Source organism: Cherax quadricarinatus, chromosome 75 (assembly GCF_038502225.1).
Source record: "Cherax quadricarinatus isolate ZL_2023a chromosome 75, ASM3850222v1, whole genome shotgun sequence".
NCBI classification, from domain to species: domain Eukaryota; kingdom Metazoa; phylum Arthropoda; class Malacostraca; order Decapoda; family Parastacidae; genus Cherax; species Cherax quadricarinatus.
In genome coordinates, this window is record NC_091366.1 from 81,271 (window position 1) to 106,428 (window position 25,158).

Sequence of the window (25,158 nt, forward strand, 5' to 3'; positions counted from 1 at the left end):
TTGTAGTTATATATACCTGTGCCTAAATAAATTTATATACTAATTAACTGCATGAAATACACTATATACAGTGAGTTTCTTTTATGACTTAACAATATCTATTACATATAAACTACATTACATGTATACTGCAGAAAATAATAAATATATTATTGTTATTATTATTATTATCATTATTAGTATTATTATTATAATAATAATTAAGAAGACGCTTCTCAACACTTTCTTGTCTCCACAAAACTGGACAAACTTTAACATAAAAAAATCCTCCTATGAATCCTATTGTAATTACAAAGATTTATAATATACCAAAAAATATGTGTGGTTTATACATATTTTTATTTTATAATTTAATTTTTATTACATATGAGGTTCGAGAGTGTTACAAGTGTTACAAGTGTTACTGTAGTGGGAAGTGTTACGTGGAGGTGACGACACAACACTTGTACTCTCCTCCTCCTCTTATCTGAGGTTGTTAGGTTGTGGTGGGGTATTAATGGTGGTGAAGAGTAGTATGGCAGTGATGGTGATGATGGTGGTGGTGTTGGTGATGGTCACTAGTGGTGTTAATGGTGTTATGTTCCACTTACAACCTAACACACAGAAGTGTCTCAGGGAGGAGATACATAAAAATGTCCTCGTGTCTGGCGAGTACGAGATCCAGGAGTCTCCAGGACAGAAGGTGGATATACAGGTAACTGCTGCACCAGCTGGCACCCCCAGTCTCACCTCACAGCTGGTTCTTCAGTGGTAGAACCAGTGGTGCTTATACACCTTAAGGAAGGTTCTTTGATGCTGGTGAGAGGCTCTTGATCTAGGGAGTTGGATCTGTGCTCCAGTTCCCTGAATTAAGCCTGAATACCTTCCATTCCCCCCCACATGCGCTGTATAATCCTACGGGTTTAGCGCTCCTCAGTTATTATAATGGTGCTTATAATTATAACCATAAGTTTTAAAGTGGTAAGCCAGTGGAAGGTCTCAGTCAGATGACCAAAAGTTCCAACTGTGGGCCATCATATAACTAACACACGCATCAGGGAACGCTTGTCCTGTTTCCTGACAAACCTGACCTGACCTAATCTTACCTGACCTGACCTAACCTAACCTGACCTAATCTTACCTGACCTGACCTAATCTTACCTGACCTGACCTAATCTTACCTGACCTGACCTAATCTTACGTGACCTGACCTAACCTAACCTGACCTGACCTAACCTGACCTGACATAATCTAACCTGACCTGACCTAATCTTACCTGACCTGACCTAACCTGACCTGACCTGACCTGACCTAATCTTACCTGACCTGACCTAACCTGACCTGACCTAATCTTACCTGACCTGACCTAATCTTACCTGACCTGACCTAATCTTACCTGACCTGACCTAACCTAACCTGACCTGACATAACCTAATCTTACCTGACCTGACCTAACCTAACCTGACCTAATCTTACCTGACCTGACCTAACCTGACCTGACCTGACCTGACCTAACCTAACCTAACCTGACCTGACCTAATCTAACCTGACCTAACCTGACCTGCTTCTTCATCCAGACTCAGAGTTTATTTCCACATTATACATTGTTTATACAGTAATGGGAGACACTTGAATATATGTTGAAAGTCCGTGGATATGCAGAGCATTTTGGGCAAGATTAAGACTACGAGGGCAGTAAACGTTGCATATATGATTGAGTGTTACATGTATGTGTATAAGGATGTTAAATTTAAGTAAGATTATCTAGGTACAGGTACACATAAGTACATTTTTTTTTTTTTTTATTGAGAGCATATCTTGTACAGACAAACATAATACATGTATATGTATGTATGTATGTATGTATGTATATATATATATATATATATATATATATATATATATATATATATATATATATATATATATATATATATATATATATATATATATATATATATATATATATATATATATATATATATATATATATATATATATATATATATATATATATATATATATATATATATATATATATATATATATATATATATATATATATATATTATATATATATATATATATATATTATATATATATATATATATATATATATATATATATATATATATATATATATATATATATATATATATATATATATATATATATATATATATATATATATATATATATATATATATATATATATATATATATATATATATATATATATATATATATATATATATATATATATATATATATATATATATATATATATATATATATATATATATATATATATATATATATATATATATATATATATATATATATATATATATATATATATATAAATAGACATACTGAGAACAGTAAGTACATAAAGAAAATATCACACACACACACACACGTTGTACACAGGAGAAGAAACCCGACACAGAAAAACAATAAAATTTACAAGCACACTACACACTCGAGCAACCTGTCAGGATATATATATGAAAACCACTTAACATTGTCATGTCTCACTTCAACATAAGTGTGACGTGCAGCGAACCAAAACAACAGTATTCGTGTAGAGTTAAGTAAAGAAGACATCACACATATTTATTAATGTAACAAGAAAAACACATTCCTAATAACTACCCCTATCCTGGGGTTAAATCATACAGAAGTATCTGTATCCGCCGGAGCTACACACACCTCCGCCAGACACACTAGCCAGTTACTGAATGAATACGTCGTTGTACACATGCAATTGATATATCATATAAGATTAAATGTGCTACACATAAATACAATTATGCTGTAAATTACCCACCAGGATCCCCCCCCCACACACACACACAAAAAGAAAGTCAGTGACTTATTTCCATTGGGATCCTTGTAATATCTTATTATTTAAACCTTAAAAGTTAAAGCAGCTGTGTGAAAATCAATTACAATAAAATGAGAGATGCTAGGGAATAAGGTAACCCGAGTTATATACGTACCTGGAGAGCCATATACAATTACATGTATAGGTACATGAATATTAACTGCAAGATATCACTTTCTTTCCATTCTGTATCATTCATTGGGTACCTTTTAGTGCTCTTCCTGAACTAGCTCATGTTAATATATAATGAATGTATATGTAAGTAGATTACATACATCATTGTACGTACATGATTATCAAGAAATTATTTGGGTTGTTGTAGGATTTATCAGACTTTTTATTCTTGTATTGGATTGCTAAAACCACTTGAGTGAAACCTCTCACTAATGAATGTAGACATACACATGACCTGTACAAGTTTAGCACTACATTAACATGCACAAATTCACCCACACTGCCATTTTCCATTTTCAAAGGAAGGAAGGTGTCTTAATGCCAGTGAAAGACCCAAGCCAAGTAATTATGACTGACTGAAGGTTGCTCCTTCTGCAGAAATAGAGCATTATTTTATTTTATGATATGTACCAGCTATCTACACTATGGGATAAATAGTTACCATATGCAAATTGTTATTTTGGGAGATCCTACGATAATGCCTTTTAATTTTGTATGAATGCCACATCAGGGCCAGTCAGCTGTTAGTATGAGTCAGTCAGTGTACCTGGCCAATCACATTGAGCATAAAGATGTCTGATATTTCTGTCAATAATAGAATAAGTTAAGTTGTTGCATTAGGTTATACTAAGTTATGTTGGTCTGTTAGATTGTGCTAAGTTATTTTCCTGCTTGCACAACATAAAATTATGTCCATGGCAAAACCCACTTAACCCTTAAACGGTCCAAATGTATATATACGTTCACTCGCGTAGCGCCCCAAATTTTTTGAGGAAAAAAATTTTTTCTTTTAAAAGGAAAAAAGAGCATATGGTACCCAGGCATCCCCAGTGATTTTAATATGGAACACAGTGAGTGCACACACCCATTCTCTCATGTCTAGGTGACTCAGGCTTATTGTGGCAATGTTGAATGAATGACAAAGAAAACGTATATATACATTTGGGGCGCTACGTGCGTGAACGTATATATGTGTTTGGACCGTTTAAGGGTTAATACTGCACATCTTATCCTATATTTTATTGTCAAAAAAAATGTCAGTGACTGATATTCACTTATTACCAAAATTAAATTTAGTCTTGTGATCATCCTTCATTCGGTCCTATTTCCCAGGGACTTTTTAACTCATAGGGGTCTAGCATTTTCCCATGAATGTATAAATGTGCCTCCTTCCTCTTATTGTCTCGGTTATTGCTTACACTTGATAACCAATTGGAAATTATGTTTAAATTAAGATGATAATGTATATGATGTGACAAACATTAGAAATTAGACATTTCTACATGAAGATAATTCTGGGTCACCACTTCCATGTTACCACACTAAATTATTGTTACAGAAATTAGTGTCGACTATGTGATGCAGTTTTCCCAGTGTAATACTGTACTGCATTAATGTTTAATCTGCATTAATGTCCATCTGCAAATAAATACACTTGTATGTCCCCATTCAAATTGTCATTACACTATGTACATGGCCTAAAATTTTAATATTAAAGCTAGAGTATACAATAATATTTTCACATATATTAGCATTACTTTTCCCAATATGCTATATATTCTGCAGGACTTTGTACAAAATTCCATACCAGAGTGTAGTGATAGCAGCACTTTTTTTTATATGGGTGTGAGGGCTAGAGGCAGTGGAGATACTATGTTTTAGAGCAGTGTGTGGTGTGAATGTTATCCAGAGTAGTATTTTGAACATAGAAATTGAAAGGTTATATGGATGCTTGTGGCTCAGATGATAGTGTGCTTAGCTGACACACTGAGGGGTCGGGTAATCAATCCCTGGCATGGATGAAACGGATATGTTTCTTTACATTTGCCATCCCAGTTCACCTAACAATAAGTAGATACCTACTTGTGGTTTAGTAGACTGTTGTGGTTGGTACTCTGGGGAAGACTCAAGGACCAGCAATGGAAATAAGACTTGATAGTATCCAGTGATGTATGGATTTTGTTTGGTTACCCTGGGTGGTTAACTCTGGGTTAAAATTTTGAATAAAATGTTATCTTGTCTAATTGGAGTGTGTTCAGAGTGTCAACGCCCTCGTGACATTGACACATTCAGGCCTCCCGGTAGATCATCTAAGGCTCTAAGCTGTTGGTGCCAGCTACATGCAGCTCAGTGTATGCACCATAACCTGACTGATCAGGACCTGACTTGAGGTTATAAAGTTCCCTCTTGAAGACAGCCAGGAGTCTGTTGGTTATGCCTCGTATGCATGATGAGAGTTTGTTGAAATGTCTTTGACTTCATATACTTATTATCACTTAAGAAATATTTAATAAACACATCAACACACTTAACATTTATTTTAATATACACAGCAATGTATTATAGTAATAAGTGTAATAGTAATAATAATACATTTTGCAGGTTACAGACTCTAAAGGTCATCATTTGTATTTAAAAGAAGAAGCTGAGACTGGCAAGTTTATATTCAATACTGAAGACTATGATGTGTATGAAATCTGTTTTATCTCCAGGGTTCCTCCAAGTAAGTTTGACATTCATTTGTTTCCAATGTAACATGAAACTAAGTGGGGGTGATCCCATTTTATTTAAGAAAGGCTTACTTATTTATCCTTGTTATAATTTTTCTTTATTTGGTGACAGATTATTCTTAATCTCAATATTTCTCATATTTGTACATCCTTTGTCTAGAGCGTTTGTCTATTAATGTAACATGTATTGCACAAAGCTGAAGGGGGTAGGGGAGTTTCGGTGGGGGGGAATAAATGGGATTAAATCTGGAGTATCTGAGAGAGTTAGAGCTAAGGAAGGGGTAACAGAAATGTTGAAGGATCAGTTATGGAAGGAGAAAAGAGAATATGAATGTGTAAATTCAAGGATTATGTGGATTAAAGTAAAGGTTGGATGCAAAAAGTGGGTCATAATAAGTGTGTATGCACCTGGAGAAGAGAGGAATGTAGAGAGAGAGAGATTTTGGGAGATGTTAAGTGAATGTATAGGAACCTTTGAATCAAGTGAGAGAGTAATTGTGGTAGGGGACCTGAATGCTAAAGTAGGAGAAACTTTTAGAGAGGGTGTGGTAGGTAAGTTTGGGGTGCCAGGTGTAAATGATAATGGGAGCCCTTTGATTGAACTTTGTATAGAAAGGGGTTTAGTTATAGGTAATACATATTTTAAGAAAAAGAGGATAAATAAGTATACAAGATATGATGCAGGGCGAAATGACAGTAGTTTGTTGGATTATGTATTGGTAGATAAAAGACTGTTGAGTAGACTTCAGGATGTACATGTTTATAGAGGGGCCACAGATATATCAGATCACTTTTTAGTTGTAGCTACACTGAGTAAAAGGTAGACGGGATACAAGGAGAATAGAAGCATCAGGGAAGAGAGAGGTGAAGGTTTATAAACTAAGAGGAGGCAGTTAGGGTAAGATATAAACAGCTATTGGAGGAGAGATGGGCTAATGAGAGCATAGGCAATGGGGTCAAAGAGGTATGGGGTAGGTTTAAAAATGTAGTGTTAGTGTGTTCAGCAGAAGTTTGTGGTTACAGGAAAGTGGGTGCGGGAGGGAAGAGGAGCAATTGGTGGAATGATGATGTAAAGAGAGTAGTAAGGGAGAAAAAGTTAGCATATGAGAAAGTTTTACAAAGTAGAAGTGATGCAAGGAGGGAAGAGTATATGGAGAAAAAGAGAGAGGTTAAGAGAGTGGTGAAACAATGTAAAAAGAGAGCAAATGAGAGTGGGTGAGATGTTATCAACAAATTTTGTTGAAAATAAGAAAAAGTTTTGGAGTGAGATTAACAAGTTAAGGAAGCCTAGAGAACAAGTGGATTTGTCAGTTAAAAATAGGACAGGAGAGTTATTAAATGAAGAGTTAGAGGTATTGGGAAGATGGAGGGAATATTTTGAGGAATTGTTAAATGTTGATGAAGATAGGGAAGCTGTGATTTCGTGTATAAGGCAAGGAGGAATAACATCTTGTAGGAATGAGGAAGAGCCAGTTGTGAGTGTGGGGGAAGTTCGTGAGGCAGTAGGTAAAATGAAAAGGGGTAAGGCAGCCGGGATTGATGGGATAAAGATAGAAATGTTAAAAGCAGGTGAGGATATAGTTTTGGAGTGGTTGGTGCAATTATTTAATAAATGTTTGGAAGAGGGTAAGGTACCTAGGGATTGGCAGAGAGCATGCATAGTTCCTTTGTATAAAGGCAAAGGGAACAAAAGAGAGTGCAAAAATTATAGGGGGATAAGTCTGTTGAGTATACCTGGTAAAGTGTATGGTAGAGTTATTGTTGAAAGAATTAAGAGTAAGATGGAGAATAGGATAGCAGATGAACAAGGAGGCTTTAGGAAAGGTAGGGAGTGTGTGTGGACCAGGTGTTTACAGTGAAACATATAAGTGAACAGTATTTAGATAAGGCTAAAGAGGTTTTTGTGGTATTTATGGATTTGGAAAAGGCGTATGACAGGGTGGATAGGGGGGCAATGTGGCAGATGTTGCAGGTGTATGGTGTAGGAGGTAGGTTACTGAAAGCAGTGAAGAGTTTTTACGAGGATAGTGAGGCTCAAGTTAGAGTATGTAGGAAAGAGGGAGATTATTTCCCAGTAAAAGTAGGCCTTAGACAAGGATGTGTGATGTCACCGTAGTTGTTTAATATATTTATAGATGGGGTTGTAAGAGAAGTAAATGCGAGGGTCTTGGCAAGAGGCGTGGAGTTAAAAGATAAAGAATCACACATAAAGTGGGAGTTGTCACAGTTGCTCTTTGCTGATGACACTGTGCTCTTGGGAGATTCTGAAGAGAAGTTGCAGAGGTTGGTGGATGAATTTGGTAAGGTATGCAAAAGAAGAAAATTGAAAGTGAATACAGGAAAGAGTAAGGTTATGAGGATACCAAAAAGATTAGGTGATGAAAGATTGGATATCAGATTGGAGGGAGAGAGTATGGAGGAGGTGAATGTATTCAGATATTTGGGAGTGGACGTGTCACCGGATGGGTCTGTGAAAGATGAGGTGAATCGTAGAATTGATGAGGGGCAAAGGGTGAGCAGTGCACTTAGGAGTCTGTGGAGACAAAGAACTTTGTCCTTGGAGGCAAAGAGGGGAATGTATGAGAGTATAGTTTTACCAACGCTCTTATATGGGTGTGAAACATGGGTGATGAATGTTGCAGCAAGGAGAAGGCTGGAGGCAGTGGAGATGTCATGTCTGAGGGCAATGTGTGATGTGAATATAATGCAGAGAATTCGTAGTTTCAAAGTTAGGAGGAGGTGCGGGATTGCCAAAACTGTTGTCCAGAGGGCTGAAGAAGGGTTGTTGAGGTGGTTCGGACATGTAGAGAGAATGGAGTGAAACAGAATTACTTCAAGAGTGTATCAGTCTGTAGTGGAAGGAAGGCGGGGTAGGGGTCGGCCTAGGAAAGGTTGGAGGGAGAGGGTAAAGGAGGTTTTGTGCGCAAGGGGCTTGGACTTCCAGCAGGCATGCGTGAGCGTGTTTGATAGGAGTAAATGGAGACAAATGGTTTTTAATACTTGACGTGCTGTTGGAGTGTGAGCAAAGTAACATTTATGAAGGGGTTCAGGGAAACCGGCAGGCCGGACTTGAGTCCTGGAGATGGGAAGTACAGTGCCTACACTCTGAAGGAGGGGTGTTAATGTTGCAGTTTAAAAACTGTAATGTAAAGCACCCTTCTGGCAAGACAGTGATGGAGTGAATGATGGTGAAAGTTTTTCTTTTTCAGGCCACCCTGCCTTGGTGGGAATCAGCCAGTGTGATAATAAAAAACAAAGTATTGCACAAGACCCCGTCTGCTTGACTTTATTGGGTATCTTAGTTCAGTTCTGCAAAATTTACTGTTGTACATAAAGCCATTGTCAAAGTTTAAAATTATGAATGATGTGTAAACAGAAACTTACAATGTGCGTGTTAAGTATAACATGTGATATTTCATCTTTTGCAGATAACATAACCTTTGTTATATCTCCTCCAGATCCTGGCATTCTCAATGGCAGTAACTGTTTGGAGATTAGAAGGTGTAGAGTTACGAAAAGTATTATCCATAGGGTTGAGGAGGGGTTGTCGTAAGCTTCTCTCTTTTATGTGCGGGTTATTTGTGTATTGTCGAAGTGGTTTGGACATTTAAGAGGATGGAGAAAATAGGAAGACTTGGAGGGTGTGTAAATCTGTAATGGAGGGAAGGCAGGGTAAGGGTCATCCTAGGAAAGGTTGGAGGGGGTTAAGGAGGTTTTTTATGCGAGGGGTTTCGGCATCTTTCTAACAGGCCTGTGTATGTATGTTAGATAGTGAGTGGAGGCAAGTTGCAGTTTTATGTAACTACGTGCTGTTGGAGCTTGAGCATGGTAACAATTATTGAGGATATCAGGGAAACTGGTTATATGGGCTTGAGTCCTGGGGCTGGAAATACAGTGCATGTACTCTAAAGGAGGGGTGTGATATTGCAGCTTGGAGTGGCATATGAACTATAGTATCAGTGTGCTTCTGGCAAAACTTATAGTGAAAGTGTTTTTTTTTTTTTTTTGGGTCACCCTACCTTGGTGGGAGACAGCTGGTGTGTTAAAAAAATTGTTTGAATATTTGCAATGAATGTAATTGCAGATCAGCATGCATAAGTCACTAAATAGTTCCAAGGTACCCTGATCGTAAGTGCAGAATATTACAGATCAGAACATCTGAAGTCTGGCTCTGTTGTATAAATACAGCCTCTCCTCACTTAACTATGGAGTTCCATTCCTAGGACCATGTTGGTAAACAAATTCGTCACTAAGCAAGGAGTATACTATAGTGGTAGTGGGTTTGTGTCTACCATCTTTCATAATGTTTTAATGTTACCTTTGCACCATTTGTAACATTTATGATATATTTTTAAATGTTTATACAGTAGTGTACTGTATATTGTAATAAACAGAATAGAGGAAATCAGCTCTAATATACATTATTTAGGTATGCATACTGTTCAGAGAGCCAGTCGTAAATCCGAGTCGTCGGTAAACAAGTGTGTCACTAAGTGAGGAGAGGCTGTACTGTATTTACATTACTATTTTACCCTTCTAGCTTGCAACGATAGTTATTATACAATTGTTTCTAACATTAACTAGGTAATTATTCTAAAGCCTTTTTATTATTATTATTATTATTTTTTTTTTCTCAGCTCAACGAGGTATCCAGCAGGAGGTTACTCTCAAAACTAAGCATGGGGTGGAAGCCAAGACATATGAATCAGTAAGTTTATTTCACTTTTACTTGTATATTGGAGTCCATGGTTATTATTTATTGACGATTAAAGATCACAATTTTTTTTTTGGGGGGGGGAGGGGGAGAATGTGCATGGAATTTGTATCCAGCTATTCTAAATGCTGCTTTTGTTAAAAATCACTTCACATAGAAAAATTCTTTTTCCTATCATGCAGAGCAGAATTTTTTAATATGCATACTGTGTACGCTTGCCACACAGACCCATTCTCTCGTATCTAAGACAAAATTTACCACTCGGTTTATGAGTGAGCTGAGCGCACTTGAGGGACCCTCAAGTGAGGGTTAAGGATTTCTTGATAAATTCTAATATGAGCGTATTAGAGAGGAATGAATGGAAACGAATGGTTTTTGGGACTTAACAATCTGTTGAAGTGTGAGCAGGGTAATATTTTGTGAAGGGATTCAGGGAACCTGGTTAGCCAAACTTGAGTCCTGGAGGTGGGAAGTACAGTGCCTGCACTTAAAAGGCCGGGTTTGGGATATTGGCTGTTTGTAATAACATCTGAACTGTTGTATCTGGGTGCCTCTGCAAAGACAGTGATTGTGTGTGAATGATGGGTGAAAGTGTTCTTTTTTTTGGGGTCACCCTGCCTTGTTGGGAGACAGCCAATGTGTTAAAAAAAAAATAGTTGTTATTGGCTACCTACCAATTATCTTTGCCTCTATTGTATTTTCCTGCCCTCCCATGGTATCTTACCCCTTTTTGTACTTTCTACAGAAATTTTCCATACATTCTATAGAAATTTTCCAGTGTACACTTCTCTTCAGCCATACTTAGAGATTCACTTGTCATGTCTATGTTAAGCCATGCTTATTTTCATCCTTAACATTCTCCCAGCTGTTACTATTACTGTAACATAAATATAGGAGATGCCCAACTTGTGTATGAATTACATTCCTGGTGTTTCAACTTGCAAACAAGATGTTTGTAAATGTGAACCTGTTATCCTGTAGGTAATGATAGTACAAAGGATATTTGTGTTGCACATGCTTGTACTGCAGATTGGCATTGGGAAAGCAATTATTTTCTGAATATTACGCCTACTGAGCCTCGCTCATAAATGTGGATCATCATCTTAACTCGGTTATTCATTCGTAACCCCCTACACCTTTCATGTGGCTTATTTCAGCAGCACTGTTTCATATCTATGTTCTGTTTGTTGTGTTAGATAAGTTATAGTGTTTTTTTCTCTAAGTGTTATTGTAATTATAAACTTGAATCCACACATCTTCATTTTGCATATTTTCCTCTGTCCCCTTGAAAATGTGTAGTTCACAGCCCCTTTTAAATTCATTTCTTGTTAGTTCATTATTACATTCACTAAGAATTCTTTATAGTAGTTTTAAATTATGTAATATTTTAAGACTTTAAATACTGTACCTAATTGCAGACTCGATTCATTTTATATTTACAGGTGAATTTAACCTAACTTTTGTTTTCTTTTCCACACGTCGATATACATTTTCTACAGCAGATGTTTGTAAGTTAAAAGTTTGCATAATTGTGTGGCACATCCCAATACTAGTTGATTATTGATTCACTAACCTGTTGTTACCACTCATCATCATCACGAAGCTTCTAGCTTTGTGTTTTAATTTGCAAAAACGAGTGTGGTGTGTGCTTTTAAACTTTTATAAATAATCTAGATGAGTTTCTGGCTTACAAACAGTTTTTGTATACATTTTGTAAATTTGATGGCTGGAAAAATGTTTAAACTAATAACTTTAACAATACAAATGATTTACTTTGTTTAAGGGTGAAGCTCTTTAGATCTTTAGAATGTTTAATATTAAGGTATAGATTGTGTATAAAAATAATGTGAATTGCTGTTATTTACTGTAGGTGGGGTGAGTGCATTTCTTAAGTTTCTCCAGTTTGTTTGACTTAAAGAACTGATCAGCAAGCTGTGTAATAATAATAATTAATAATGAATAGATTAACATTCTTTTTTTTTGTTGTCAATGATTTTAATATATCTGATATAGAATAGTAAATACATGAAATATACCTTAGTTTTCCAAATTATACTGTAGCTAAGAACTGCTCAGTGAACAACATATACCTATATGGGATCAAATCTGATTGAATCTTATTTCATAGGTACTGTATGATCCTTCAGGGTTTAGTGCTCACCAGGGAATGTAATAAAAATATTAGTAGTAATAAAAGTTGTAGACATGGGGAAGAAAAAAAAAATCCTATCAAATCAGTTTATAGCATCCTTCAGCCACACTGAGCGATCAAGGATTGATCCCAGCATGGGTAAACCCTTGGGCATGTTTTCGTACACCTGTTGCCCCTATTCACCTAGCAGTAAATAGATATCTGGGTGTTAGTGGACTGTATCCTGGAAGAGAAGATTAAAGAATCCAAGTGGAAATAACACCAAAATCTCCAATAACATTCAGATTTTATTGCATTTTTCTGGGTGGTTAACTCTCTGGGTTATCTTTTATGTTCCTGGCCATCTTCTTTCCATTGTTGTCGTGTGGGGGGGAGGGGTAACTACACTTGAGCGATTATAAATTGGACACGCTCCTTGCATATGAATACCTCTGCAAGGACTCCCAGGTCACACTGTCAGGTCACCATATATTAAACTGTTCTGTCAGAGAGCACACACAATCCACTTCTGACATCTACAACATCTATACACTTACTCTGCCTTCCTTTTTTATTTAGTTATTATTAATTTGGACATGATACATAGATGTACAAAGAAATACAGTGGTTAAGTGTACATGCCAAAAGCCCCTTGTATGCAGAACATTATGGGCAGGCTTAAAATTAACTGAAGCTTAACTAAGCAATGATATATTCAGTGGTAAAAATGACAGTAAACAAGTAACAATTTAGCACAAATGTGTATTTCAAAGACAGATCTTATGATCATTTGATGAGTTACTGTGCATTCAAGAGAATGCAGTATTCTATTAGGTAATGTAATAAAAAAAACAAAGTTTGAAAGGGTCACAGGTTATAATTTATAAGATACAGTTATGCAGTATTTATTTAGTTGTGGCCTCTTCAAGGGGGGCTCCTTGGCGTGGTGAAGAGGCTCTTGGTCTGAGGAATTAGACCTATCGGTCTTCTTCCTCAGACCGAACCTAATTACCCCCCAATCTCCCCTCCCCTATCCCATCCTCCCCATCCTCCCCTTTTTCCTTTCCTCCTCCTCCTCCCCACTCCTCCCTTTTGCCCTTCCTCTTTTTGTCCTTTGGGATTTCTCCCACAGGCGCGCTAGTTCCTGGGTAGGAGAAAGGATACCGGGGTCCATCCCATTCCGTTGAGGTTCTTAGCGGTGGCGTAGTTTGCCGTGGAATCTGGATCGCCTGGGGATGTCCCGATCCCTCTCCGGTATCCCGGAGTAGCTTTGGGTGTCTTTCGGGCGACGAGTGTATCTCTGGAAGCCACCTTTCGGATTCCGGGGGTGGTGGCCGAAGGAGGTATGCTTTGTGGCGGATATCCGGCCGCCCTCTCTTTTGTCCACCGAGGTAGCTCGGCAGATGTGAGGTTGCTATCCCGGATTGTTAGTTTACTAGCATGATGGGTAGGGTATGGCACGGGTTCCATGCTGCATCTGCGCTACTTGCGGTGCTGAGGTCCTCTTGGGCGCGGAGGGTGATTTCTGGCCCTTTCATTCCTCCTAGGACCTATCCCTCCCCGGTCCCCCCTTTTTTTTTCTTTTTTTTATTTTTATTTTCTTTTCTTCTTTCTTTTTTTTTTCTTAAAAACAAAAAGAAAGAAGTAACCTAACCATGGCAGCCCTAGTCCATGAACCTGGTACCCCCGGGCCCCTTCTTGATACCGCACCCCGTTCTGACCCCGCCTCGTCTTTGGACCACTCTTCAGACATTCCTCATGCCTCTGTACCTATTGCCGGTGCTGTTTCCTCACCCGCTTCAGGTACTGAGGCCTCGACTGACTCCTTCGATTTATCAGACCTTCGCTCTCCTCTGACTATGCTTCCGGCCTCTCCCTCTACGGTGCGGCAATTTTCAAATCGCCGACCCGTTCCACGTCGGACCAACTCTGGTCCCACGCCTAAACGTCAACGACTATTACCTGCTGATGATACTTCTCCACCTTCACCTCGTTCTTCTCAGAAACGATCGACACGTCCTTCACTACCTTTCCACGCTCGGTTTCAGACTGAACAGTGGACTAAATTCTTCACTTTACGACCAACTTCCTCTACTGCCTATCTTTCTGACCATAGTATTGGCAAGGCACTCCTACGCCATGTTGGTAAAGATATTTCTTTTCATGCTCTTAAGAGCGGTACGCGCATCATTACCGTACAGAATGCTACCCAGGCTCGTGAGCTCTCTCGTCTTTCCCATATACATACTGTTCCTGTCACCCTTGAAAAACATCATTCCCTCAATTCTTGTAGTGGTACCGTCATTCTGCCCCATACCATAGTTCAACAAAATTTCCAGACATGTGGCACCGACATTCTAGAACAGCTGGAACTCCAAGATCTCCCAATCCTCAAGGTAGACACTTACGTTCTTCCTGCCCGTGGGCGGAGACGATACCCTAGCAATGTGGCTCGTTTAACTTTTGACAGCCGAGAACTCCCATCCTCAGTTTATATAGCAGGACATCGGTTACAAGTTCAAAAGGTGATCCCTACACCACAACAGTGTAGAAATTGCTGGCGATTTGGCCATCCAGCGAAATATTGCAGATCTATCGCCGAATGCCCAGTCTGTGGTGCCGATGACCATTCTAATACGTCTTGCAATCGATCTCCCTCTTGCCTTAACTGTCATGAGGCTCACCCTTCGTACTCTTGCCGTTGTCAGGTCTATTTAAACGAGCGGGAAATCCGTTACCTCAAAGAGACAGAAGGTCTCCCTTATGCCATGGCAGTTTCTCATCTCCGCCTCCAAGGGAGACTCCCACGTGTTTCTTATTCCCGTGTTTCAAAACGTCCCCCCACTTCTGGTATCCCATCTTCTACACCCACCTCTGTGGTTACCTCTCCCATAATCACTCCTGTATCTAATCCTTTTGCTGTCCTCGGCTCAGACGTCCCTACTTCAACGCCTCAGTCTAATCTCGCTTCTTCGAGTTCTCTCTTACAAGCCTCAGTATCGACGAGACCTCGTACGACACCTCTTCCCAATCGTCCCTCTACTTCTCAAAAGTCAAAAAAAGGTCCGGTAACACCTCCTACCCATCTTCCACCTCCTCATTTTACCCTCCCTGTCTCTGTCCCTAGTTCTTCCCCTCTCACTGGCTCAGTTACAAATGCAGAGGTTCACCCTCCTCCTCGTAATGTACCTTCCTCCCCTGTTCCCTCCCAAGTTTCTTCCTCTTCTGCCACCTCCCAGGTTCCTGTCTCTTCTGTCCCCTGCCACGCTTCTCCAGTTCCCTCCACCCTTTCGCCCCCCCCTACCTTGGTACAGTCCAATACAGTTCCAATCTTTACTCATCCTCCCCCTACCATTCCCAATATTGTCTCCCATACGACATCTCTGAATTCCGAAACACTTGAAGCAATCTCTGAATATATTGCAGAGACCAAACCATCAATGGACACTGATCCACCTTCCGCTCTTTCTCTCTCCTCTGCTCCATCTGCGCAACTCCTTTCTTCACAGCGCACCGTTCCTTCGCTGCTTGAACATTTTCCACTGCCTCCGCATGTGGACTTTTCTAACCCTTCTAGTCCGTAGGAACCCTTACCTGCGGATTTCAAGTATCTTTATCATTGCCAATCATGGCCTTTTTACAGTGGAATATACGCGGCCTCAGGGGTAATCGGGGTGAGCTTCAGATGTTACTCTCCCAGTTTGCCCCTGTTGGTGTTTGCTTACAGGAACCAAAATTACACTCTGCTGTTATTTCTCACATCTCAGGCTATAATTTATTGTATTCTTCAGATCCTTTTCCTGATGGGACCTTTAATGAAAGTGCCCTTCTTCTCCGCACTGATATTCCGTACCATCAGCTATTTGTTCATACTTCGCTGCATTACACAGCAGCCCGTATCCACTTACATAGGTGGTATACGCTCTGTTCTTTATATCTCTCTCCTTCTCGGGCATTATCTATTCCGGATTTTGCCTTCCTTGTTTCGTCATTACCGCCACCGATTCTGTTACTTGGTGATTTTAATGCCCACCATTTCCTCTGGGGGGGGTCTCACTGTGATTCCCGTGGAATTCAGTTAGAGGCTTTTCTTGCCACCCACCCCCTCCATGTTTTAAATACAGGTACTCACACCCATTTTGATCCTCGGACTCGTACTCTCTCTTGCATCGATCTCTCAGTTTGCTCTTCCTCCGCCGCATTAGACTTCACTTGGTCTGTTCTCCCGGACTTACATGACAGTGATCATTTCCCAATCATTCTTACTTCCCCTTCATATTCGCCACCTCTTCGCACCCCACGCTGGCAATTTAATCGGGCAAATTGGAACCTTTACTCACACCTGACTGTTTTTAAAGAGGTTCCTTCTTCGTCCTCCATCGATGAGCTTTTACACCTCTTCTCGTCCTCCGTTTTCACCGCAGCTTCTCATTCTATACCCCAAACTTCGGGCAGGCATTCTCAGAAATGCGTGCCTTGGTGGTCTCCTGCTTGTGCTCGTGCAGTACGTTTGAAACGCGCTGCATGGGGCAGGTACCGGTACAATAGAACCACAGAGCGACTCCTTGATTTTAAACAGAAGCGTGCGATCGCTCGCCGTGTCATCCGTGACGCTAAACGCACTTGCTGGCGAGATTATGTCTCCACCATCACCTCTGCTTCCTCTATGAGTGCAGTCTGGAAAAAAGTACGAAAACTGAGTGGTAAATATTCTCCTGACCCGGCTCCTGTTCTGCGGGTTGCCGGTGTTGATATAGCAAACCCACTAGATGTTGCCAATGAAATTGGCAATCATCTGGTCCGTATTTCTCAGGGACTCCATCTATGCCCCTCATTTCTTTCCTCAAAGTCTGCCAGAGAGTTAGCACCCTTGGACTTTTCTTCTCTCAGAGAAGAACAGTATAATGTGCCTTTTACACTTCAAGAACTGGAGGCAACACTCTCAGCTTGTCGATCATCGGCAGCTGGGCCCGACGACATTCATATTCGTATGCTACAACATTTACATCAGTCAGCCCTTGCAGTCCTATTACGCCTTTACAATCTTATTTGGTCACAAGGAGTTCTTCCACAGCTGTGGAAATCCGCCATTGTTCTCCCTTTCCGCAAACCAGGCACTACGGGACATGAAACCTCCCACTATCGTCCCATCGCTCTTACCAGTGCAGTTTGCAAAGTAATGGAACGTCTAGTAAATAGACGTTTAGTGTGGTATTTAGAGACACACAACAGTCTCTCCACTCGTCAATATGGCTTTCGTAAGGGACGTTCTACCATAGACCCCTTACTGCGCTTGGATACGTATGTTCGTAATGCCTTTGCGAATAACCACTCAGTTATTGCCATATTTTTTGACCTTGAGAAGGCATATGACACAACTTGGAGGTATAATATTTTAGCCCAAGCCCACTCCTTAGGCCTTCGAGGCAATCTACCATCATTCCTTAAGAACTTTTTAACTGACAGGCATTTCCGTGTTCGGGTTAATAATGTGCTCTCCCCGGACTTTATCCAAGCTGAAGGTGTCCCCCAGGGATGTGTTTTGAGCACAACACTTTTTCTCCTTGCTATTAATGATTTGGCCTCTAGTCTTCCATCAAATATTTGGTCATCACTCTATGTTGATGACTTCGCTATTGCCTGTGCAGGCGCTGACTGTCACCTCCTTACAGTTTCTCTCCAGCGTGCAGTCGACCGTGTTTCCAATTGGGCCACCACGCATGGGTTTAAATTTTCCAGCACTAAAACCCACCAAATCACTTTCACTAGACGCTCTGTCATCTCCGATCATCCTTTGTACCTCTATGGCTCCCGTATCCCTGAACGTGATACAGTCAAGTTTCTGGGCCTCCTCTTTGATCGTAGGTTATCCTGGAAACCTCACATTACCTCTCTGAAGGCAACTTGTCACAGCCGGCTGAACCTTCTTAAAACCCTTGCTCATCTTTCGTGGGGAGCTGATCGTCGAACCCTCCTTCACCTACATTCCACCCTTATTTTATCGAAACTTGATTATGGTGACCAGATCTATTCAGCGGCATCTCCTGCTACTCTCTCTAGCCTTAACCCCATTCATCACCAAGGATTACGTTTATGCCTTGGTGCTTTTCGCTCTTCCCCTGTCGAAAGCCTCTATGCAGAAGCGAACGTTCCATCCTTATCCGATCGCCGTGATGCCCATTGCCTGCGCTACTATGTACGCTCTCATGATCTCCGCAATCCTTCCATTTATAGAATGGTCACTGATATTAGTAGACATTCTTTATTTGTTCGCCGCCCCTGCTTACTCCGTCCCTTCTCTCTTCGCCTTCATTCGCTCTTGTCTTCTCTTCAACTACCACCTTTCTATGTACATGTAGCATCTCACTTTTCCCTACCCCCCTGGGAAGTTCCAGCTGTTCGAGTCTGTTCTTTCTCCCTCCCTTGTTCGAAAGCCCAACTGTCTACGGTCGCTTCCCGCTCTCTTTTTCTTGACCACTTTCACTCTCATTCTCATGCCTTTGCTGTGTACACAGATGGCTCTAAGTCTTCTGACGGCGTAGGATTCGCAGCAGTGTTTCCGGACAGCGTCGTACAAGGGCATTTACTATCTTCGGCTAGTATTTTTACTGCTGAATTATATGCCATCCTTACAGCACTTATCCGTATTGCATCTATGCCTGTGTCATCATTTGTGGTTGTCTCAGACTCCCTTAGTGCTTTACAGGCTATACAAAAATTTGATACACCTCACCCCTTAGTCCTCCGTATCCAACTTTGGCTACGCCGCATCTTTACCAAGCATAAAGATATTGTTTTTTGTTGGGTCCCTGGTCATGTTGACGTACAGGGCAATGAACAGGCAGACACTGCTGCGCGGTCAGCAGTACATGACCTACCAGTTTCTTATAGAGGTATTCCATGTACGGACTATTTTGCTGTAATATCTTCCCACCTTCACACCCGTTGGCAACAACGTTGGTCTACTATGCTCGGCAACAAACTTCAGTCTATTAAACTGAGTATAGGTTACTGACCGTCTTCTTATCACCAGTGTCGAGGTTGGGAGACTACTCTCTCCCGTCTTCGCATTGGCCATACTCGTCTTACTCATGGATATCTCATGGAGAGGCGTCTTGCTCCTCTCTGTGAGAATTGCCAAGCTCCATTATCAGTCAGCCACATTCTGTTGGACTGCCCACTTTATCAACGAGCACGCAGAATTTACCTCTGTCGTCGTCTTCGCCCCGCTGCTCTCTCTTTACCTTCCCTTCTCGCTGATGGACCCACCTTTCATCCGGACTCTCTCATTGACTTTTTGACAACAACTGACTTACTTCACAAATTCTGATACTTTCAGCCCTTTCTACTTGAATCTCTTGCTACCCTCTACCCCCGTACTATCCCCTGCCCCGCTGTTTTCTGTAACCTGCTGATCATCCCCCCTCCCTTCTGCCATCCAATTCCCTTGCTTCCTTCCCTACCCTGCAGCGCTGTATAGCCCTTGTGGCTTAGCGCTTCTTTTTGATTATAATAATAATAATATTTAGTTGTGGGTGAGTAAGTGGTTTTTAAGAAGAGACTTGAATTTATAAACAGACAGTGTTTCTTTTATGTTCCTTGCTGAACATCCAGCCTTTATGCAGACTTTTTGCTGTATGTTTCTAACAAAAACTAACCTATGGTACTAATTAGGACTGGTTTTTATATAATAGTAGTAATTTAAATTTAAAGTAGAGGGTAATTAATAAATTGTGGTGGCAGTGGTGATATAAGATTTTATGGAACTTTTTTCCATAATTTTATATGCCACTATTAATTAATTTTGACTTATTGTTTTCTCAACATACAGTTGGGCGAAGCAGCCAAGCTAAAACCTCTTGAGGTTGAACTGAAACGTCTGGAAGATCTTAGTGAGAGCATTGTACAAGACTTCTCATACATGCGTCAACGTGAAGAGGACATGAGGGACACCAACGGTAAGATGGAAACAACATAGAGTTATTTAACCAATCTTTATTTAGATGACTCCCAAGAAACCAAATTTTTGCTGCTTATCTTTGATTTAATGCCTCTGGCATTCTCAGCATAGATGTCATGCATTGTTTGGATTTATTCTGAAACTAAATTATTTTTAATGTAATAAAGAATAAAAAAACATTTGTTTGGCATTTCTGGAGGTCTCAGGAATGTAACCTATTTTTCATACATGTTCTTCAACTTGGTTAATACATTTTTCTGCAGAAGGAACCTGTTTTTAGGGACATAACTTATGTCTTGTTCAACGTCAACTGTATTCCCCAAGCTTTTCTCTGGTACTTGTAAATTAATACATTCTGTCTAATTATTGTTCTAGATTGCAGTTCCGCCTCCCTGTTAATCAGGTCATGAACAATGTATGGTGCTGTACTCAGCTGAGAGTAGTATTGTGTTTCAGTCAGGTATCTGGATATAAGTCACTTTGTCTGCTTTTTTCCCCTCCCAACATGCTGGCCATCTCCCACCATGGCAGGGTGACCCCCCCCCCCCATCCAGAAAAAAAAAAAAACACATTCACCATCATTCACACATAATCACTGTCTTTGAAGAGGTGCTCAGATATGATGGTTTAGATGTCACTCCAAACAGTCAGTATTCCAAACCCCTCCTTTACATTGCAGGCATTGTATTATTCACCTCCAGGACTTGAGTCTGGCTAACCAGTTTTCCTGAATCCCTTCACAAAATATTACCCTACTCACACTCCAACAGCTTGTCAGGTCCCCAAAACCATTAGTCTCCATTCACTCCTATCTAATACGCTCACGCACACTTGCTGGAAGTCCAAGCCCCTCACCCACATAACCTCCTTTACCCCCTCCCTCCAACCTTTTTGAGGACAACCCTTACCCCGCCTTCCTTTCCCTACAGATTTATATGCTCTCCAAGTCATTCTACTTTGTTACATTCTCACGAAATGACCAAGGCAGCTCAGAGGGACATCTAAACTGTCGTGTCTGAGCACCTCAGTAAAGACAGTGATTACCTGGAGTTTACCTGGAGAGAGTTCTGGGGATCAACGCCCCCGCGGCCCGGTCTGTGATGATGAAAGTGTTGAATGATGAAAGCTTTTTTTCTTTCTTTTTGGGTCACTCTGCCTCTGTGGGAAACAGCTGACGTGTTAAAAAAAAATGTATATAAAATACAGTGGACCCTCGACCAGCGATATTAATCCGTTCCTGAGAACTCATCGTTAATCGAAATTATCGTTAGTCGAGTTAATTTTCCCCATAAGAAATAATGGAAATCAAATTAATCCGTGCAAGACACCCAAAAGTATTGAAAAAAAAATTTTACCACATGAAATGTTAATTTTAATACACACAAACTGAAGAAGACATGCACAGTTACATGACACTTACCTTTATTGAAGATCTGGTGATGACTGATGGGATGGGAGGAGGGGAGAGTGTTGATGGTGTTAGTGTTTAGAAGGGGAATCCCCTTCCATTAAGACTTGAGGTGGCAAGTCCTTTTTCGGGGTTACTTCCCTTCTTCTTTTAATGCCACTAGGACCAGCTTGAGTCACTGGACCTCTGTTGCACAACATATCTCTCCATAGAGGCCTGTACCTCCCGTTTCTTTATGACATTCCTAAAGTGTTTCACAACATTGTCAGTGTCACAATTAAACACTTGTTCAGGTTTCAATTCTTCACTGTCTATGTACTCCTTGAATTCCTGCACATATTTTTCAGCTGCTTTTTGGTCCAAACTGGCAGCCTCACCATGCCTCTCTCAAACCAACCTTTGCTGGCCTTAAATTCACTCACATCACCACTAGTTGCTGGCATTTTTCTAATTAAATCCTCATGCAACTTCCTAGCCTTTTCACATATGATCGCTTGAGAGATGCTATCTCCTGCTATCTGTTTTTCGTTTATCCACACCAGTAACAGTCTCTCAACATCTTCTATCACTTGCGATCTCAGTTTCGAAAACATATTTGCATCTTTGGCAAAACAGCTTCCTTGATTGCTGTTTTCTTGGCCACAGTAGTAGCGATGGTTGATTGGGGTTTTGTGTACAACCTGGCCAGCTCGGAGACACGCACTCCACTTTCATACTTAGCAATGATCTCTTTCTTCATATCCATAGTAATTCTCACCCTTTTTCCTGTAGGGTTGGCACTAGAAGCTTTCTTGGGGCCCATGGTGACTTATTTTGCAGGTGCAATCACTAAAAAGGCTGTGATAATATGAATGTTCCGATTGTATGCTTGGAAGCGACCGCAGTGGCTGGCTGGCTTGTAAACACTGGCCAGAAGTGGACGCGTCTAAGACGGAACGATTAGTGTTGGTTGAGTTTTTTAGCACTAGTCGAGGCAAAATTTTTGCGTTAAAATGTATCGCTGGTCGGATTTATCGTTAATCGATGCCATCGTTGGTCGAGGGTCCACTGTATGCAATAACTTTAAAACACTTGAAATTTTGGAAAGTTTCCAGACATAATGGAGAGACGCAGATTTTGTGGAGGACGTAAACAAACAGTGACACACGAAGACTGAATTAGTGAGTCAGATTGGGGGGAAGGCTGTATAACGAATTTTGGTCATAATTTGAAATGTCTGTATTACCGAAACGCCTTAAAGCTGGGCCCTCCTGTACTTGTGCCTATATATGTACATCTTTACTACTTATATGTGAGCAGTTTCAGAATAATATTTACTTTTTCAGAGTCCACTAACTCCCGAGTGTTGTACTTGTCTCTGTTTTCACTGTGCTGCCTCATTGGTCTGGCAACCTGGCAGGTTCTCTACCTCCGCAAGTTCTTCAAAGCCAAGAAACTCATAGAGTGAAAAAAGAATCTCTGGAAAGGATATCATATATCAAGGTGTTTCAATATTGGGAAGCACCTCTTTGAATGCCATTAAAATTCAAAAAAAAAAAAACTAGATTTTTTGTCCTTTCATTTTATAATTAAAGAGTGGCATGGTTTTTAATTAAATATGGTCTATTATTTTATATAATATACCTTCTGGCAAATTTCAGATATCTTTCTTTGTTAAATAAGCAACTAATGACAATGTTTTACTCAGCTTTGAAGTAATTGAAAGGCAGTTTCGAATATTAATATAGATTACGATTTATAAATTTATCTTAGTCAGGTTTTATCATGTTAACTCGAGTGGTTAAAAAAATCTCAATTGGCAAATTATTGCTACAATTGTTTCATACTTTTTCTCCAGGGAAAAGGTGAACCAAGTATATTTTCACTTTAAAAATTCTGCAAGTGTTTTTTATTACAAAACTTGAATAGATGACTACAGAGTTCTTAATTTACCAAGAAAGGACTAATACACAATTTAAATTAACACTTTCATCTTGCATCATTTTATAATTTGGCAAAAGTATTATGGCAAGATTAAGAACAAAATAGGTAGTGCACACAAACATGGAATGGTTGAAGAGTTTCACTTAGTTTCATAAGTACAGCGGTATAAATGGTTACTTGAACCTAGGATCCAATACCACGATTATGAGGAAGGAAACGTAAAAGTTTTTACTTCCTTTTAATGCACAGTGATCATTTTTGGTAAGAAGTGCACAAGTTTTATTTAAACGTTATGTATATACGTACAGTATAATGTATGTAGACAGTATTTCATATAAAATCTGGAATATGACCTATGCTATCTTGACTGGCTATATACTGTAACACCATTACTTTATTCCAACACAAAGTATAATAAATACTGGCCAGTGGTACAAGCAGGCTCACATGGAGAAAAATGGAAGGTAAGAAATACAGTGTATATATTGGTCTCGCTCTTTTACCTTGTTTTAATTTCTTCATGTGAGTTTATCATTGCTTATGTTATTGTACAGTCATTGTCTTCAAAAGGTTAATTTGACAAGAAGATAGATGTACATTATTATTTGTTTTCTTTTTAAAATGTGTGTGTTCTTTTAACTGCAAGCTAACATAACAATATTAGAAATGAGCACATTATCCAGGAATTAATTTTTAGTTATAGAGGTCTATACAATTAGTTGTAATACCTGGTGGAAGATTAGCACATAAAGGATTCATATTTAAAACAAATTTTTAATAATGTAGCTGGTTAGATTTTCTAAGGGAAAAGGAGAATGTTTTGCAGGTATCAAATGAGGTTTAATTTTGTACAAAAAGCTTTGCTTTGCTTTTCCACTGTGATGTTTAATGGGTATGTTGTGGATTTGTTTGGCATGGGTTTTTACAGTAATACATTACATGTAAAATAGTTAACAAATTTAAATACTCTGAATAATTTTCAATGATATGACTTTTTTTGTGCTAGAGGGTTCATACAAAATATACTTCTCAAATTAAATTCTGAATTTTTTTTTATAGAAATGAATAGAACAATTAAAAATGTGTAATAATATTTGATTACAAAAGAGCATTTACCTAAAATGGTAAAATATTTGAAATTGGTGCTAAATTTTTAGATTAAAATATTTGCATGTAATCTATGTACTTCAATAAATCATAAGTTTATAAACTACTACTCGTCAACTGGTAATTAATCAAGAGGTGAAATTGTTTTGTGAAATTCAATATTTTGTACATGTACTTCATTGTATTAATGAGGGTCTAATATATTTTGTTGGCACAGTTTGTCCATATATTTATATTGAACCATGTAGATTGCTTCATTTCACATGACTTGTATAAGATTATTAGATGATCTGGTATGATTGTGGATGAATCTTGAGTGTCATTGTCCATTAAAATTTCTGATCTTGAATAAAGAATTATTTGTA

General features: G+C 39.3%; 1 protein-coding gene across 1 annotated transcript; it reads left to right on the plus strand.

Annotated features, from left to right (window-relative positions):
- The first annotated feature begins 392 nt into the window (after positions 1-392).
- bai (Transmembrane emp24 domain-containing protein bai) lies at positions 393-25,158 on the plus strand. Its single transcript, XM_053780785.2, has 5 exons — positions 393-694; positions 5,423-5,543; positions 10,188-10,258; positions 20,227-20,353; positions 23,089-25,158. The coding sequence occupies exons 1-5, from the start codon at positions 497-499 to the stop codon at positions 23,208-23,210; spliced, it is 639 nt and encodes a 212-aa protein (XP_053636760.1). The 5' UTR covers positions 393-496; the 3' UTR covers positions 23,211-25,158.